The sequence below is a fragment of the Astatotilapia calliptera genome, chromosome 2, assembly GCF_900246225.1.
Source record: "Astatotilapia calliptera chromosome 2, fAstCal1.2, whole genome shotgun sequence".
NCBI classification, from domain to species: Eukaryota; Metazoa; Chordata; class Actinopteri; order Cichliformes; family Cichlidae; genus Astatotilapia; species Astatotilapia calliptera.
The window spans coordinates 7,082,746-7,099,862 of record NC_039303.1 but is presented as its reverse complement, the minus strand read 5'-3'; the positions used below and the strand labels follow the sequence as shown (position 1 = coordinate 7,099,862).

The 17,117-nt window shown below is 39.1% G+C and overlaps 1 protein-coding gene across 5 annotated transcripts in view; it reads right to left on the bottom strand.

The window, feature by feature from the left end:
* Positions 1 to 17,117, bottom strand: part of ldb2a (LIM domain binding 2a) — a 110,927-nt gene that overhangs the window by 28,035 nt on the left and 65,775 nt on the right. For all 5 annotated transcript variants that reach the window (XM_026183021.1, XM_026183039.1, XM_026183031.1 and 2 more), the window contains exons 3-4: positions 14,558 to 14,730; positions 23 to 145 (exon numbers count right to left, since the gene is read on the bottom strand). In XM_026183021.1, the coding sequence (XP_026038806.1) occupies positions 23 to 145; positions 14,558 to 14,730 (296 nt within the window). The remainder of the gene's footprint in view (positions 1 to 22; positions 146 to 14,557; positions 14,731 to 17,117) is intronic.

Genomic DNA, 17,117 nt, shown 5'->3' with positions numbered 1-17,117 from the left:
GTGTTAATGATGTCAAACTCACGTGCATGGCCAGGATACTGCGGGGGATGAGCTCTCGGTACTGCCGGATGGTAAAGTGCCACGTCTTGATCCTCATCAGATCATCAAAGGCAAACTCCAGTATCAAGCGACCCTCTGTACAAACCTGGAAAAAGATCACATAGTTAGTGTTACTTTATATTTTTCCTCAGCCTGATATCTCTTTCAATAATCTTGAACAGGTTGGCAGGCAACAACCAGCCGATTTGGACACGAACGAAAAACAGGAATCGATGTTTATTGGCCAGGAATGATTTTGATTTAACAAAAAAATTAAAAAAAATAAAATGCTGGAAGTGTTTTGTCTCATTTTTGGAATTCGTTCAAGGACTTTGTAGTATGTTGCGAGCCATTATGCGTCCAACATTTACTCAGCTCGCTTCCCTCATTCACAGCATCTGTCCTTGGGCCTCTCAACCATCCAGCTATTTCTAAAATGTGAAAATAAACGTAATCTGGAGAGGGGTGTGTTTACGCCAGAGACAAAAGAACTTCAGGTCAGAGAGAGTTGCCAATTAGGAGGAGACAGAGAGAGAGCGAGAGAGAGAGCGGGGGAAAAAAACATTTTTTCGCCCCTTTAGCTGAATTCAGCGCTTGCCGGGGCCCTTGCGCTTCTCCCGTATTTTGTTGCTGTGACAACCAGGCAAAGAGAGGAGAGAGAGAGAGAAATGGAGAGACAGACAGAGCGAGGGGGGGGGGAAAAAAATCAGCTGATTAGTTGGCATGGCAACAGCAAAGATGTAATCCCACCAGACACACTCTAATCAATGCCCCCAGCGCAGATGGTCTCCTGAGGATCAACAAGAAAGAGGCTAGCGGCCATACTGCACCCCCAGCCCTTCACTACCACCACCACCACAACCTCCCCTTCCAGTTCCCACCCACCCACCCACCTCTGCTGGTCACGTGCCAACACACTCAGTTAAAGAAGCATAAATAGAAGCTCAATTGCACAAAAAACAATAAGAAAACTCCCTGAATGCAGAGCTGCTTCTCTGCTGTCTTAACTAAACATGTGGCTAATGCATAATGTGCAACCAACCCAACCAAAGGGGATTACAATATTCCAGTTTAGAAAAAGTTTCATTTTAGATTGAAAGACCCATAATGCATGTGTGATGGGAATAAATGAAAAATATGTACAACATACACTATTGTGGCGAATCCGCTTAGCCAAAAAAATGGATCGGACATCAATTGTAGAAACGATAGTCTTTATATAAGGCTTCAAAAAGGGGAATGTACAACAAATAAACTGCTCGACATCAGAGCAACATATAATGGCTTCCCGAAAACTTTCTTTTGCTAGCTAAACCCAGAGTAACTACCACAAAGGATTCTGGGAAACACAGTTTTCTAATGAAAATACCTGTTAAATGCTCTCTTTTAGCAGAAAATTAAATCTATAATTAACAGCTCTCACTAAACATGTGGCTAACACTTAAATCACTTACAAAATAACCAAAATTCTGTTATCAAACAATAAACTGCAATAAAGTTACAGCATACACAATTTCTGAATATGGAAAAAAACACTCCACATTTTTGTCCCGGATTATAAACTTCTGGTATGCTTTCATTTCTGAAACTGTACATTAATATGCATGTTGAACTACAGTTTTGTTTTCATATTTGGCTTGACCCCTGACTTAAAAAAAAACACATTTTTCTCTAACTTTATACTCTTTTTCTCCAATTTCATAAGAGCATAAACAACTGACAGAAACAAGCTTTTAGATCTTCATGCAGACTTTGGTTTCTGGATAGTTTGCACTTCAATCCACTTGTTAAGGGGCACAGTGCATGAAGTCAGACCTGCCATGATTAGTGTGTACTCAAGGAATAACTAAGATGAAGTATTTACTGGATTGTAAATATTCTTCTATTTACGCTTACTGGTTGCTGAGCTGCAATACTGGATTTCTTGATGTGTCTTCTTCTGCATAAAAAAGAAATTATTTATTTATTTCATTTTAAAATTTGGTTTTAATTTACTCAAACAAGACCAAACTCTTGGTCTGTGTCTATGCTCCAAATTGGTCTTAAACCTTATATAGTAAATGAAAAACTTGTGATTTTCTTTCAGTGATTGACACAACTGTCACAAAAATGCTGATACAGTGGTTTTATGTGTAAACGCGTTTAAGGGATCTGCATCGTTTGATAATAGGCTTGTCTGGGCTAGATAAGATTAGATTTGACTACAGAAATGTTTGGAAATAATCTGTGGTGTTTAATGGACAGTGACAACTCTCTTTATTTATTTAAGTTTAATTCCAACAGCAGTTTGTCCAGTGGCTGACCTTAGAGTTGAAAGGGAAAGCAGGGACACATCACAGCACGTAACAGACTGAAATAAAAATAGCTTCAAATAGAAGTAAAACTATGTATTTGCAAATTTAGGGATTATATTTACATTTTAGGATAAACTGATGTCTTCCATAAAGATTTAAAATAGACAGATTTAAAAAAAAACGTTCTTGATTACCTAAAAATGCAGTTATGTGACCAACTTTCCTAACTCATTTAACTTTTGACATATACTGTATCACATTTTATTTTACTTTAAAACTACAGACATTGAATAAGTGTTAAAAAAAAGTATATCGAAAATACACTTCCTACCACATAAGTCCAAAGTAATTAATCACTGACCTCTAGGTACCCAGACCATTTGGCATTATGAGTATGACAGTTGTAAACTGCCTCTTTAAACTGCTGCTAAATGTTAAAAAAAGAACAAAAAACAAAAACAAAAAAAACCCCCTCATAAATGTTACCTTTGGTCTTTTCTTTCTTTTCCTCCTTTGAAATAAAATGCATCATTGTCACTCTGTAGCATATAGGTTTTTACCCCCTGGGCTTATGAAACCTATTAAAAGCCCAAATATTATATATAATAGGCCAATTTGAGGGAAACGGGTATCTCTTTTACATCATTCCTGGGAGTCTGCTTTTAGTAGATTTGTGTAATTTACCCACCAGCAGTTAAATAACTTGAATTGTGTTTACTAGTGAGCTGGTATCTTCTGATGCGTTCCAGGTGCTGTAGCCTACAGTGAAATAACAATGCACTATTGATTCTTTTTTCCATAGTGCCAACAGTGAGTGTCCTTAGCACTGCATCTACTATTGCTCCTATTTCTCTCTGCAAGCTTTCTGCCTCCCTGAAACTGATAAATAAATTGGTAAGCTGCCTAAATCAGAACCAGAATAGGAATCCCGTTAATTGCCAAGCGCAATAAATGCGCAGGAATTTATCTTAGTGGCACTGGTGCAGAGACGCTATATTAACCACAAATGCAACCAAGGAAGGCTTTCTTTTTTCCCACAGATTCCAGAATAGATTCAATCATACAAAGCTATTTATTTCACCATAGTGAAAGTCAATCGGTTAAAATCTAATATTTCTCAGCATGGTTGTAACCATTTATTTTTAGCCAAAAAGTGTTCCCTTATGAAAACTAAAAGAAGGAAAATCCCCTTAAATTAAAAAGTGGTCCATTAAATGGTACGGCCCCTCGCAGAGAGTCCCCATTGATTTAAGAGCAGAGTCATAAATCTTCCACACAACGGGGCTGAGATCAGGGGATCTCCAGCTCAAAAGAGCAAGAAAGAATAACAACGTCCTGCTGCCGAGACAATATTCAATACTGTACCCTAACCTGGCAATCATTAATAACAGAGGAGCTGAAGGTCATTAAATCGATTAATATAAGACCTGATAACTACTTCTGGTGAATATGAACAAGATCAGAGCTGGCTAAAGTAAAATATATTTTAGCAACAAACTGCTGACATTGGTTATAGTTCTCTAACTCAACATGATTAGTAACTACTGAGAAGTCTGTAGAAATGCTGTTAGTAATAACGTACACGTGAATAAAGTGTGTTATATTATATATGTTAAGTCTGCATAAGAAATAAATCAGTCACTCAGAAACTGCCTCCTATATAAATATCTACTGGGATTATTAATTTTCTACTACAGCTACTACAACATTTAGTCATTTTGTTGACATTTTAAAGACCGCGTGATTGATCAATTAATCAAAAACGAAAATCATCAGCAATTACAGCCTTAAAGTAAAACATATATATACTCTAATGTTGCCCCAGGATATTTTAATATTCTCCATGAAAATTATAATCACCTTCCAACTGTGGGCCTAATTTAATAGCTGAAATTAACTTTTAAATCAACAAACACATTTTATTTATGATAATTATGACATGTGTGCAGATTATAGTTTAAACTTAAGAACAGCATTTCATTGGGATCTCTCAGTGGCTTTGCTATTAAGAGGTAACTGCAGTACTGTCAGTTTGACTGCTGGCTAGTTGTGATATCCCCTCCTATTCTATCCCCATGTTCCCTGACTGCCTCTTCTGGCTTTGAATAGAGGTTGAAATGTATATAATCTCATGGACCCTGGTGAAAAAAGTACAGAGGTGAATAAAATGTAATGGAAAAAAAACCTTTGCAAATTTATTATAGTAATCATCATGAAATTAAAACTTGAGATGTTAAATACTGTAAATGTAAAATCCCAGTTAAAGATGGCAGGTGCAAAAAATACCAACTAGTGCAAAAAAAAAGGCTCTAAACCAACGCTGAAAGGGTAAAGATAGAGGAAATTGAAGAGAATTGAAGAAAAGATTATCCATCAAGCTAATGAGCAACATGCATTAGTGTGCATTACTGTACATACCACTGGTAATATAAACACCTGTGAAGGCACCATTAAGCCTCAGTGGTATACAATATATACATTTATAAATACATGCTGTCCCAAAGAAAACACTTTTTTCCAGGAAAGTCCTTGCTTATTATAGGAAGACCATCGCAAACCACATTCTACATATAACCTGCATAAAATCGACTTATATATATTTTATACAGCAGATTAATTCTGCCGTTACACAAAAAGGTCAGTAGGTGGCACTACAACAAGCTAGTGTTTATGAACTTGAGTCTATCGTTTGAGCTCATGGTTGACGACATAAAGTTGAGTTTTACTCCTTTGCTTGTTGGGATAGAAGGATGCTTTTTGTTTTGATGCTGATGTACTTCTTTTTTGGATTATGAATCTCCAGTGAATTAACTAACTGGGTTAGCACAGCAAGCATTAGCAGTAATTTTGTGTGGTTCACAAAATTACACTCTATCACAAACCAATCGGAGATGTTTATCTTAAACTGTAGAAACTAGTTTTTGAGTTTTATTTTCTGTCCTAGTATAAGTGGTCTTTGGGTAAGTATCATCGCAAAACACATTTGTATTTTCCCTCTTTTTGCAATGAGATGCATTCTAACATTTCAGTGAGAACTGGATTATTGTGGCTATTGTTCACAAAAGTGTATATTATTTGCCTATGGATATGATTCTTAGTCCAGTTCACTGAATTCATTATAGACTGAATTACGTTGTTGCATATGAAGAGCAAGAGAAACATGGTCACTAATGGTGATGAAGTTGCTGTACAATACAAATACAATACAGGATATTTTCACTGCCTTGTTCAGGTTTCCTTTTTTAAATGGAGTCTGTTTCTAAGTGACGAGTTCATCCAATTGTAGCAAGCCAGGATTCAACATCCCCAGCCATGATGCACCCAACTTATTTGATAGTGACAGCTGCGTTGCCTCTGGACAAATAAGCTTATGAGATCTTAATACAACACACTACCCAAGTAGTACTAACAACAACATAACTGTCTACACACACACACCACACACTTGAACTGAAGAAACTGAAGATAACGCTGAACCTTAATGACTTGAGTATATGACTCTTGAACACCTTTAGTGTTATAGTGTATACAGTGTCACATATGCATATTTCAGCAGCATTGATCCATAATAGTGCATCCAATTGAAGCATTAAGTTGCATTAAAAAAGTTCCAATTTAGAATTTTTTTCCCGTTGAATTCAGAGTTAGCACTCACAAAGTTGTAGCATCCGTACCAAACCTGACTTTAAAGTCTACGATAGCAGCAGAACACATAAACTGTAAATAACTGTTGCATATTCATGACTTGCAAACCTGACCTCCCTCTCCCAAGTCACTTTCTCTAGCTCTTCCAAGGGGGAACACTGAGGGATTCCCAAGCCAGGAGGTCTCTTGGGTCAGCTCCAGGGTCTTTCTGGTACAACATACCCAAAACACCTTGACTAGATGTGCCTAGGAGGCATCCTAATCAGATACCTGAACCATCTCAATTGGTTCCCTTTGATGTGTAAGAGTAGTATTTTGTGACTGGCTGGGATCCTCACCCTATCTTTAAGGGAGACCCCAGCGACCCTTTGGATGAAGCTGTTCCTTCCACTTGAACAGATGCCCATAGGTATAGATAAGAAACTAGACCATTGTGTAAACAGACAATCTTATTAGCACACAACTCAAAGCCAACATTAATGATATTATGGGGCTGCATGAGCGTACATGTCACTGGTAATAGGAACATTTGTGAAGGCACCAATAATGCTCTGTGATACACAGTACGTATATAAGATTTGGAATAATATGTGCTGTGTTCAGCTATGTTCTTGTCTACTATATCAAAACTACATTCTACATACATTTCAGCAGCATAAAGCCACAATAGTGCAATAATCAATTTGAAGTGAGAGGTCCTAAATCCTGAGTGCTCAATCACAATTTTCAACTGGGATGCTCCCATAAGTCAGATATACCACTCGGAGAGTCGCAGGAACCCTGACTTTGCAAACCATCTTGTCTGCGGGTAGAGACAAATTCAAGCCAACATTAAAATAATCACAGAAAAGCGTCTAAAGAGGCATTACCAACACATTTATATGTAAGTACATATTAGCCACCTAGCTTAATCATTTGGCATAGAAGCACCCTGAAATGTACCTTCCACGGTCACCAGCAACTTAAACATAAATATATCATCGCCCCCTGCTGGTACTGCAAATTCTGCATGCTTGTCAATTTCACGCATTGGAGAGGCAAAGCAAGCGTGTCTATGACACCCTTTGGCGTGATATCGTGTTGCACTGGATAACGATCAACATCTGATTCCTGAGATAAAAGGAATGTGACATTAGATAGTGCTGGTGCTTAAATAGTCCAGACCTGTAACACACTGAAAACATTTGATGCATTATGAAGCAGAACGCATGTTGAGCTGAAAATCTATATCAAGTAAGAATGAACAATACAAACCCTCATCAGTTCCCAAACCCTTACATAATCCAGTATTGTTAAAAGAAGCGGTGACACAGGGGTACACAAACTCCTGTCCCAACTATTTTAGGTAGGTTGCTGGAGTCGCATTAAAAATATTTATTTTTTACATGCAGTTGTTTGTTTTTATTTATGATTTACAAAATTTCAGATTTTTTGGGACATATTTTCAGAACCATAGTAACCATCAGTAACCATTAACTATTCATTCTGTTGTTTAACAACAACCATTATTAAATAAATAAATAAAGGCATCGATAAATGGATATTGATAGATATGCACAATTAATACATACAATTATAAGAAACGTGCGGTAGACACTGCTGGCCACATTCAAAGCAAAGCATATATCAGGAATAACACATCAGCTAGTCAATTTCTCACCAAGGAAAAAAAAAATCCACTCAGGGAATTAAATTTACTTCAGCTGAGATCACTGTGTCACGAACTCGCCTTTTCGCCTTTTGCTGTTCGCTCACCTCCCAGCATGCACAAACCCCCAGCTGGGCACCGGTAACAAGGGCCGTGCCCCCGGAGCTAACACAGACTGGTCAGGGAAAGCGAGGCCTGCAGAGAGTGAATAGAGGTGCTGGGATACCTGGGGTGGCTCGGAGGTTGGGAGTTCTTGGTCAAATTGGCACCCTGTGTCACCTTGTCAACACCTCGCTGCTTTGTGGGCCCGCCACAGAGTGTCCACCAGCCCCTGGAGAAAGCCACCCACTCTAGTGTCCTGCTAGCCCAACCCGTTCGTTAGTCTGTAGCACCACACGAGATTAGCAACAACACAAAGGTAAAGAAAAAAAAAAGAACACATGAATTCATTAAACTGTACTAAGCTTGTTCAAATACTGCTGCCTGCTCTTTTTTCATCACAGATTGTCCACATTATGATCAAATGTAATCATTAAACAATACGTAGTGAGTGTAATTGGTCATTTATTGCTGCAATAGTAAGTAATTTATCTAATATTTCAAAACAATATGTTAAGCAAAATACTACATTTAGGTTTCCATATAAATCCACTTGTAAGTTATACACAATGGGTTATGTCTCAGTTGATATCAGTGGTTTGACAGCCACACTAATACTCTATGGGTCATGTTGATGCAAAACAGTCACAGAAGTACTGGAGCGAACAATCAACAGTGTCTGAAACAAAATACAAACCATCTATGAGAACAAATTCCCATTTAGGAGCCGTGCACTTTAACCATCTTACCTGGGGGTAAAGCCAAATTTAGAACACATACAATCCTGGAAATGCTGCATGTACCTTAAGAATGAAGGAAAATGCAATTCAACCCGAGAAGCCTGTGTGCAACCTCAGTTCATAATTTTAATATTTAGGTTTTTAATAACAATAGGCATTAAACAGACCTGGAAGTTTATTTAATACAGTAACTGTCGGATTCACTGGGGCACAACAGAAACCCCAGGAGGCTAACCATGGACCACTACATCACTAGTTTATGTTCAGCAAAGGATATTTGGTTTGTTTTTGTTGTTTGTTTATCCAATTTTCTGTTATCTATCTACTATTTAGTCTACAATGAAAAGAACGAAATGCCCCTGAAAGCATTCATTCTGATCATCTTACTCTTTCATTTTAGTGACTACTCATCAATTATATTTGTAACTACAGTGTTTTTATTTCTGTTTGGGAAGATGACCGAAACTATGAAAACAAGAAGAAATTTTTAATAAAGCAAAGCAAAATTATTCTTTCATTGTGCTCAAAATTAGAAATTTTGAAAGACAGAGAGAGGTAGCAGCAGGAAAGGAAAGAGACAGATATAGGCAGAGAGAGCGAGAGGGAGAGCAAGAGAGCGAGTTGGGAGCTGGGGATGATTTCTCTAGGGATGAGGGGTGTGTGTGTGTGTGTGTGGGGGGGGGGGGGTGCAGGGGTAGGGGGGGGGTGGGTGAGTGAGAGAGAGAGAGATGTGGAGTAGAGAGCAAAAGGAGAATGAGCGAGCCAGCAAGCCAGGGAGGAGGATGAGAGACGGGGGGGAGGAGGAGGGTGGAGAGGGATGGTGGGGAGGAGGGTGGTTGTGGTAGAGGAAAGCGAGGCGAGGCAGAGCTGATTGAGATTCGGGCCTCCAGAGCTGCAGGCTCGCTGCTGCTGCTGCTGGGAGCTCAGGGAGAACACGCTCAGTTATTGGAATTTTTTTTCTAATGAATTAATTCTTCTCATCCAATTTAGGTGAAGATGAAAAGAGAGCAGCGCTGCAAGCATCAAATTTAGCTTTTTGTTGACCGGGCCGGGGCAGTTCTGTTCCCGTTCTGTATGGTTAATATTGGACACTTGTAATATATTTTGTTTTTGGGTGGGGTGGGGGGGTGTTGTTGGTGTTATTCTTTTTGAAAAGACTTGTTTATAGAACTGCAGAAAAACATTAAAAGATATTTCCTGTATGTGTTACTGGGATTGTTTACTCATTTACTAATATAATAACACAAAGAGACCCCCTCAACCTACACCCAACCTCCACTCAGCCACTAACCCCTACATGAATACAAAATTGACTGAAACACTGGGCTCATGTGCCCCCTCGCTACAAACTTAAATGCAGGCAGTCTTGCATGTTAATGTACTCCAACATAGCACACAAGCAATTAAACCAGGTTTCTTCATGCAATGTTTATACACTCTACCTATGCAAACATAACTTTTTTTATAGATAGGACATGTGTTTTTTTGCCCCCTTTCTTCCTGCAAAACACTAGTATGCTTAATAACGTGATCCTATCATTAAAGTTTTATTTATAAAGTGATGTGCTGTAGATGTGAGCAGCTGTCAGTAGGGCTAAAATATGGCCTAAAATTCATATCGCGATATAATTTGAAGCATGTGCGGTAACGATATATATTGCGATATATTCTTTTCTTCTGTATAACGTATTTTCCACACTATAAAGCACACTTAAAATCCTTTAATTTTCTCAAAATCTCAAAAACATTTTGGCGTGCAGAAATCTGTTAAAAAATGTTTTAGTACAACTTTGGTAAGCCGCACTGCTTGATGGATTGTCAGAGCATTACGGCTGCCATAGTGAGGAGCTTTGCGGAGTAATCTGGGTCCAAAAAGGTCCCAAAGTCAAACGAACACAGAGTTAAGAACGGTCTAAATTCTTTAATTTTTAATAAAATCATCAGTGTTGCTGCTTTACCAGGTGTAACAATTACGTTTAACATCCAGGCATCCATGAAAACAGAAGTTATTAAATTTAACGGAGTTAGAAGTTAACAGGAAGTTAGCTCGCTAGTTTCCACCTAAACATGACATACCATGTTCTGACTGAGAGATTTTTGAAACTAATTCAAACGTACAGCTCTGCTACCACTTCCAACATAAATGAAGACAGGAAACTAAACAGCAGTGGCGTTTGCAGGGTTACTGAAGTTGGACTACCTGGTATATAATGTTGTGCTACGTGATTGCTAGCAACACAGGTATGTTAGCATAACATTAGCACAGTGAAGCTGGAGGATGAACGCCAACTTTTTTCCACTTGATAAAAGTTAACGTGAGGGATTCTGGTGGTCAGGGACAAATGCAATCGCATAGCAGGATGCTATACACGGGGCAAACGTCAGTCAGGAGAACAACTGAGATCATTCATCCACAACACAAGGTTAGTTATTAAAATACTGCAACATAGAGCAGCTGCGAGAGAATTCAGCATTAATGTATCAATGTTACGGAAGTGGAGGAAGAGCAGTTTTTGGCTTTCCCCATATTTCAAAAGTGCTTCATCTCTTTGCTATGACTGTCTGCATAATTTGCAGATGATAATTGTTGTAGCCACTGCGATGCTTTCGACCAAAACAGGCGCAGCTTGATGACATCATGAAGCGGTATAGTCAAAATCTCTATTGTTGACCAAATTTATATAGTTTCTATCGTATATTGTTTCTATCGCCCACCCCTAGCTGTCAGCAATGAGACTATCCACGGTTTTTTAAATTATTGCTTTTTATGGCGCAGTGGCTGCTGGTTTACTTTACTTGAGGTATATGTTGAAGCACAGATAGAGCCAGTACTGGTGGGACTGCGATGGCCTCAGTGAAACAAGTGTAATCAAAAAATGAGGCATGCCTTGGTTACATCAAACTACATCTGCCAGCGACACCCCACAAGAGTCTTTCTGCAGGATGGTGGAGTGATGTGAAAGTCAAGTGAATTCTGATTTGTCAGTTCACCGTGAGGTCGCACTGCAAAAAAAGAAAAAAGAAAGATTGTATCTGATTTGGGTGCGTACAGACTGTGGGGTTGCAGCAATCTTGTCAGTTCACTGCAAACCGCACAGTGCAACATGGATCTACTCATGCAGGACGTCAAGTTTGATGTATGCAGACTCTATGATGATAATAAGTACTGAATGATAGCCAACACGCGCATCTGTTATTTCTCGGCTATTTGTTTCCAGGCTACATCCTTATTGTTGCAGTCACGATAACAGCTGGAGAAACAAGGCTGCTGCTGCCACAACTCAACTAGAGTTTCTTCTTTGTTCGAGTCCAAACATTTTATTTTCTCCATTGTACTGCCATTTATTTAATATGGGTTTGTTCTGTTTTGTTTTTTTTCTTTTCTTTTTTTCTTCCCAAGTGCCTTGGGAAGTTGGCCAGTGCATCATATCCATATCGTACTAGATTCTTCCTGGTTGGTTAGTAGACGCAGGACTTGGCGGCAGTCACGCTATGAGGTGTTCATTTCTGGCACTGTCAGAGTTTAGGATTTTTTTAGTCACAAGACTGTTAAAACAGCCAACTTTGAACTTCTTTCTCTCCATGATGCAGGAGCATTGCTTTGGAGACACTACCAAAGATAAAATTATGATTCTTTCACATCCATCAGCTTTTGTCTGAGCCAGCCCAAAATTGTAGTGTACACCTGGCTTAAGGATTGCATATGAAAGTGGGCCAAATCAAAATATCACTGTCATTGTGTTATTTGCACTGTCAGGAAAAACAGATCTGAGTCAAAATGAGCCAAAAAACCAGCTTTTAGGCCACAACTGTCAGCAATCTGAATATAGACCAAGATATGTCTGATGGCTTATTTGAAAAATACATTATTTATCCAATCCCATGTGATTTGGGGCTGCTAGCTAACCACCTGTTTGTTAGTGAAGAACCCCAGTAGTTCAGTGATATGAAAATCTGTATATTTGCTAATGTTCAGTAATTTCTCTTTACAAGTGAGAAAGGGAAGGTGGAAGTGGATGTTAGTAAAACTAAAAGCAGTTCAATCAACTTAAAAAAAAATTTTCTAACAGAGCATTCAATATTATTAAATGTTTTTGTGTAAACAATATCATAATGTAGAATCATAAATGTGATCATATTAGTTTATTCCTGACTCTCAGTCAACTTTCAGAGAGCCCTGGCAAATTATCTTGCTCAATCAAACTGACAGGATACTATCAAAGCAGTTTCTATAGGTTATACATTTATGCAAAAGTTGAAACTACTTGAAATTGAAATGACATAATACTATTGTATGTCACTTAGCATTAAAGAAAATCCATGTCAAACTATTTGAAGGGTTTTCTCAATTCAACTTAACAGCTAAATGCAAAACATCAAAAGATAAATCAATGCCTTATTATTAGGAAAAAGATTACCCAAAGCCAATAAAGTCTGTGAAATTGTGAAGTCTACTTGTTCTTAAAGCTAAAAGAAATCTATGCCCATTGGCAGATTATGTTTATTTCTTTTTAGAAAATAATTTGCTTAATTCACCCTTTAGCCTAACAGCCTCTGGCAGATCACAAAGCTTAATTTTGCGCTCTGCACAATACACACACTGACACACACACCCACGAGTGAGTGTATGCTGTCAAGTCCTGAAAACAAGAGGGCGTATAGCTGTTTAATGTCAGAACAATCCGGTCTGGTGCTTCAGCTCAGGGTTCATGGTACAGGGAACATGGAATCCCTTTAGCTCGGCTGCTCTGCGCTGACAAGCTATCTGGCCTCAGATTCATTTAGACAGTCAGCAGAAGAACACTAAGAGTCAGCGAGCCATCTAGATCAGACTGTGGTGAAGCAGATATTCACTCCAGCTCACAAGGGATTTCTCTCCCACAAGACAAAAGCAGCTGAGCTCATCTTTAGTGCTTTCAGAAGACCTTGGTGTCAGGTTGGGATTATTTCACCTGTGCAATTTGTGTTTCCTGTTACTGCGAACTAAACTTTACTCTTCAAAAGTCTTATTCATGTCCCCCTAGCAATATCTTCGGAGCATCTGGAGGATTAGGAATCCAGCATTAATATGAGCAATACCAGTAGATTTTGAGGTCTAGAAGTGAAAAGAGTAAATATGAGCATATTTGATATTTACAGTAGCTTGGAGATATCTGGCCTAAGAAAATTCATGTAAGGTGCATGTTTAGACAGGTATAAAATATGTCATATTATTAAAGCTGCACTTTTGAGTAATGAATGTGTAAGATTTAATATTCACATCTAAGCACATATCCACTAAAACAGGACACAACTGCAGGATTCCTCTAAAAAATTAAAGAAAAAGAAAAAAAGCTACGAATCGACTGACTGATAGTGAAAATAATTTGCTGACTCACTCAGACTGGCCCTTGGTGCGGCTCTGCTCACCCACCATCTAAAAAAAGCTGTTTTAATTCGTCTCCTTTTAAGGGCACCTTTCTTTTAGACCAAATTTCCTCAGTTGCACCTCATAAGCAAAACATATGAACAGCAGATATGTCTGCCTGAGATGACCACATTAGGATATCCACTTTTCTAGTCAATGTATGAAAACAAGAGTAGAAAAAAAAACTGTTGATATCTTTAGAGTATTGGAGTGTTTAGAGCAGTTTCTACCTCACAGAATTGATGGTACCTGCAAATATAATTACTTCATGACTTGACACTTTTATCATGTTGAATTTGGGCATCAACCATTCTGCCAGTTGCCATATGACAGAAAATAAGGACAAGCATATTAAGTTACTTCAATTTCAAGTTACTGTAACTAAAATGTCACACAATCTTTAATATTTTTCCCACAGATATCAGAGATGAACACTTGAAATCTATGCAAACTAAGTGGATAACCCATAAATTCATCATATAATTAATTCCACAGCATAAACAGTAAAGCCCCCAGATGTGACTTCAAAACCCATGTACAACATGAAAGTGGATAAAGGGGGAAAAAAAGACTCAAAGGGTGTAAATGAATTTGATCTTTAACCAGTTAAGTGGCTCGCCTGGGCCATTATCATAGCCTGTGATCAATTATTCATGTTGGGAGAAGCTCAGGGGTCAGGTGTTACCTTTGTAAACATTGGTTTCCCGTGCTGGGTGACCATGGTGCACTGATCACAGTCCAGGGTAATGCAGGAGTTGTGGAACGACTCCTTGGAGTGTTTAAGGATGTAGTGGAGCTCAGTGACCCCTCCCTCAAAGACTGTGCTGAAATAACGGGGGATCAACGTCCGGCCGATTGCTGCGAGGAAACAAAAGAGAGGACAGAGCTGAAAAATACAGTCAGAGCCCAAATATGAAATGCCGAGTGGTGGAGATAGGGAAAAATATACGGCTATTACTGTAGACTATAATGCTATTGCTACCATCACTCTGTCTATACTTGCAACTGCATAATTTATAGACTCCTACTCTTATACTGTATGCAGCATATAATGTACAGGCTATACATTATATGACTTTTCTGCTGCTAGTTTCAATGTATATGCATTATACAACAGCTTCTGTATAGATACTACCAGAACCACTCCCTTTTCTAAAAAGGGATAATTAGCTTGTTTGTTTCTTGCCATGAGGTAGATGAGAAGATTGATGCTACTCTTAAATCTGTCAGTTACTGAGCTGGAGTGGTGAGACAATTAGCTTAACTTAGCATAAATACTTGAACCAGCAGGAAGCAAGAATCCTGGCTGTGTGCAAAGTTCAAAAGCTCTTAAACCACAAATTAGGTTAACGTTTTATCTACACACTTGTGTTTGCATACAGATTAAACAAATCAGATACAGTCTATCAATTAATAAACTTTAGATGGGCATTAAGCATTGGTTTTGGGGACATCTTTGCTTTTACTTTGGCAGGAAAACTGGGGATGGAGACAAAAAATGTAGGAGAGAGTGCAGGAAAAGAACATGCAGCACATGGTGCCAGACTGACAGTCAAACTGGATCCAGTGCTCAGAGCATATGGAGGGTTGCTGTATGAACCCCAACCACTCGGCATTCGGGTCAATCCACCAGGCACTATGTTCGAACTTTGAACAGAGCCAGCTTGGATGATTTGCTTTTCTTCAAACCTCACAATAAGGTAATCTAATCAACTCCTGGCTGAACACATGTACAGCGGTATCAATTTTCTTAACTCATTTTCAGAGAGAAAGTGGGAAAACTGACAACTGTTCTTTTAATTTGATGACTATGAGCATGGATTCCTTCAAAACCATTTTATAATTTCACAAAAGAATGCAAACCTCTTGGATATCACATGCGTAAACCCAAGCAATCACCCAAAACCTTTGCTTTGTTGCTTTGTTTTAATTTGATACTATCTGATATCACCGCTCTGAATGCTATAAATACTCATACACCAGCAAAGAAGGTGTGATCAGACTGTGAGATAACTTCAAATTCAAATTCAAATTCAAATTTTATTTGTCACACACACACAACCATACACAGTATGGCATGGGGGTGAAATGCTTGTAGCTGTACAATGCCCGACCATTAAATGACAGAAGAAAAGTTTTACAATATTTACAATTTACAGTTTACTACAAAAATTTACAAATTAACTTAAGAATTTACAGTAAAGAATGTGCAAATAGCAGAAGAAATTATAAAGATAAGGATTATAAATTATAGGAATTATGGATTATAGGAAATGTGTGGTGACGTGTGTGAGAGTTCAGTCTTATAGTGACGTGTTTGGGAGAGTCCAGTCCTACACCTGGTTCAGGCCCCGAATAGCCTGGGGGAAGAAGCTCCTCCTCATTCTCTCTGTTTTGGCCTTAAGGGAGCGGAAGCGCTTCCCAGACCTCAACAGTGAGAAGAGTCCATTGTTGGGATGGGAGAGATCCATCATAATCTTCCTAGCTTTGGACTTGGTGTAGATGGACAGCAGGTCAGGGAGCTCTGATTGAATGATGCGTTCGGCTGAGCGCACCACCCTTTGCAGATCTCGTCTGTCCTGCTTGGTGCTGTTCCCAAACCAGGTGCAGATGTTTGCCATCAGGACGCTCTCGATGGTGCAGGAGTAGAAGTTCTTGAGCACCTTCAGTGGCAGATGGAAGTCTCTAAGTCTTCTGAGGAAGAAGAGACGCTGACGGGCTTTCTTAACCAGGGTGTTGATGTGACAGGACCATGACAGGTCCTGAGTGATGTGGACACCCAGGTATCGGAAACTGTCCACTCTCTCCACTGGCGTGCCACTGATGATGAGGGGTTTGTAATTCCTCGCCTGCTTTGTAGTGAAGTCCACGATCAGCTCCTTAGTCTTGCTGATGTTTAGGAGGAGGTTATTCTCCTGGCACCAGTTCTCCAGGTTCCTAATCTCCTCCAGGTAGGCCGTCTCGATGTTGTCGGAGATCAGGCCCACAACAGCAGTGTCGTCAGCAAACTTGACAATGGAGGTGGTGTCTGATGTGGCTACTAGGGGTGCAACGATATTCGTATCGATATTGAACCGTTCGATACAGTGCTTTCGGTTCGGTACGCATATGTATCGAACAATACAACATTTGTAATTTCTTTTATCAATTTTCCTTCTGACGATGCTGTCTGTGTTGAGCGCTCAGTGAATCTGTGTTCGACTACTCCGCCTAGGCTGCACTGTCGAGCGCAGATCCACTGAGCG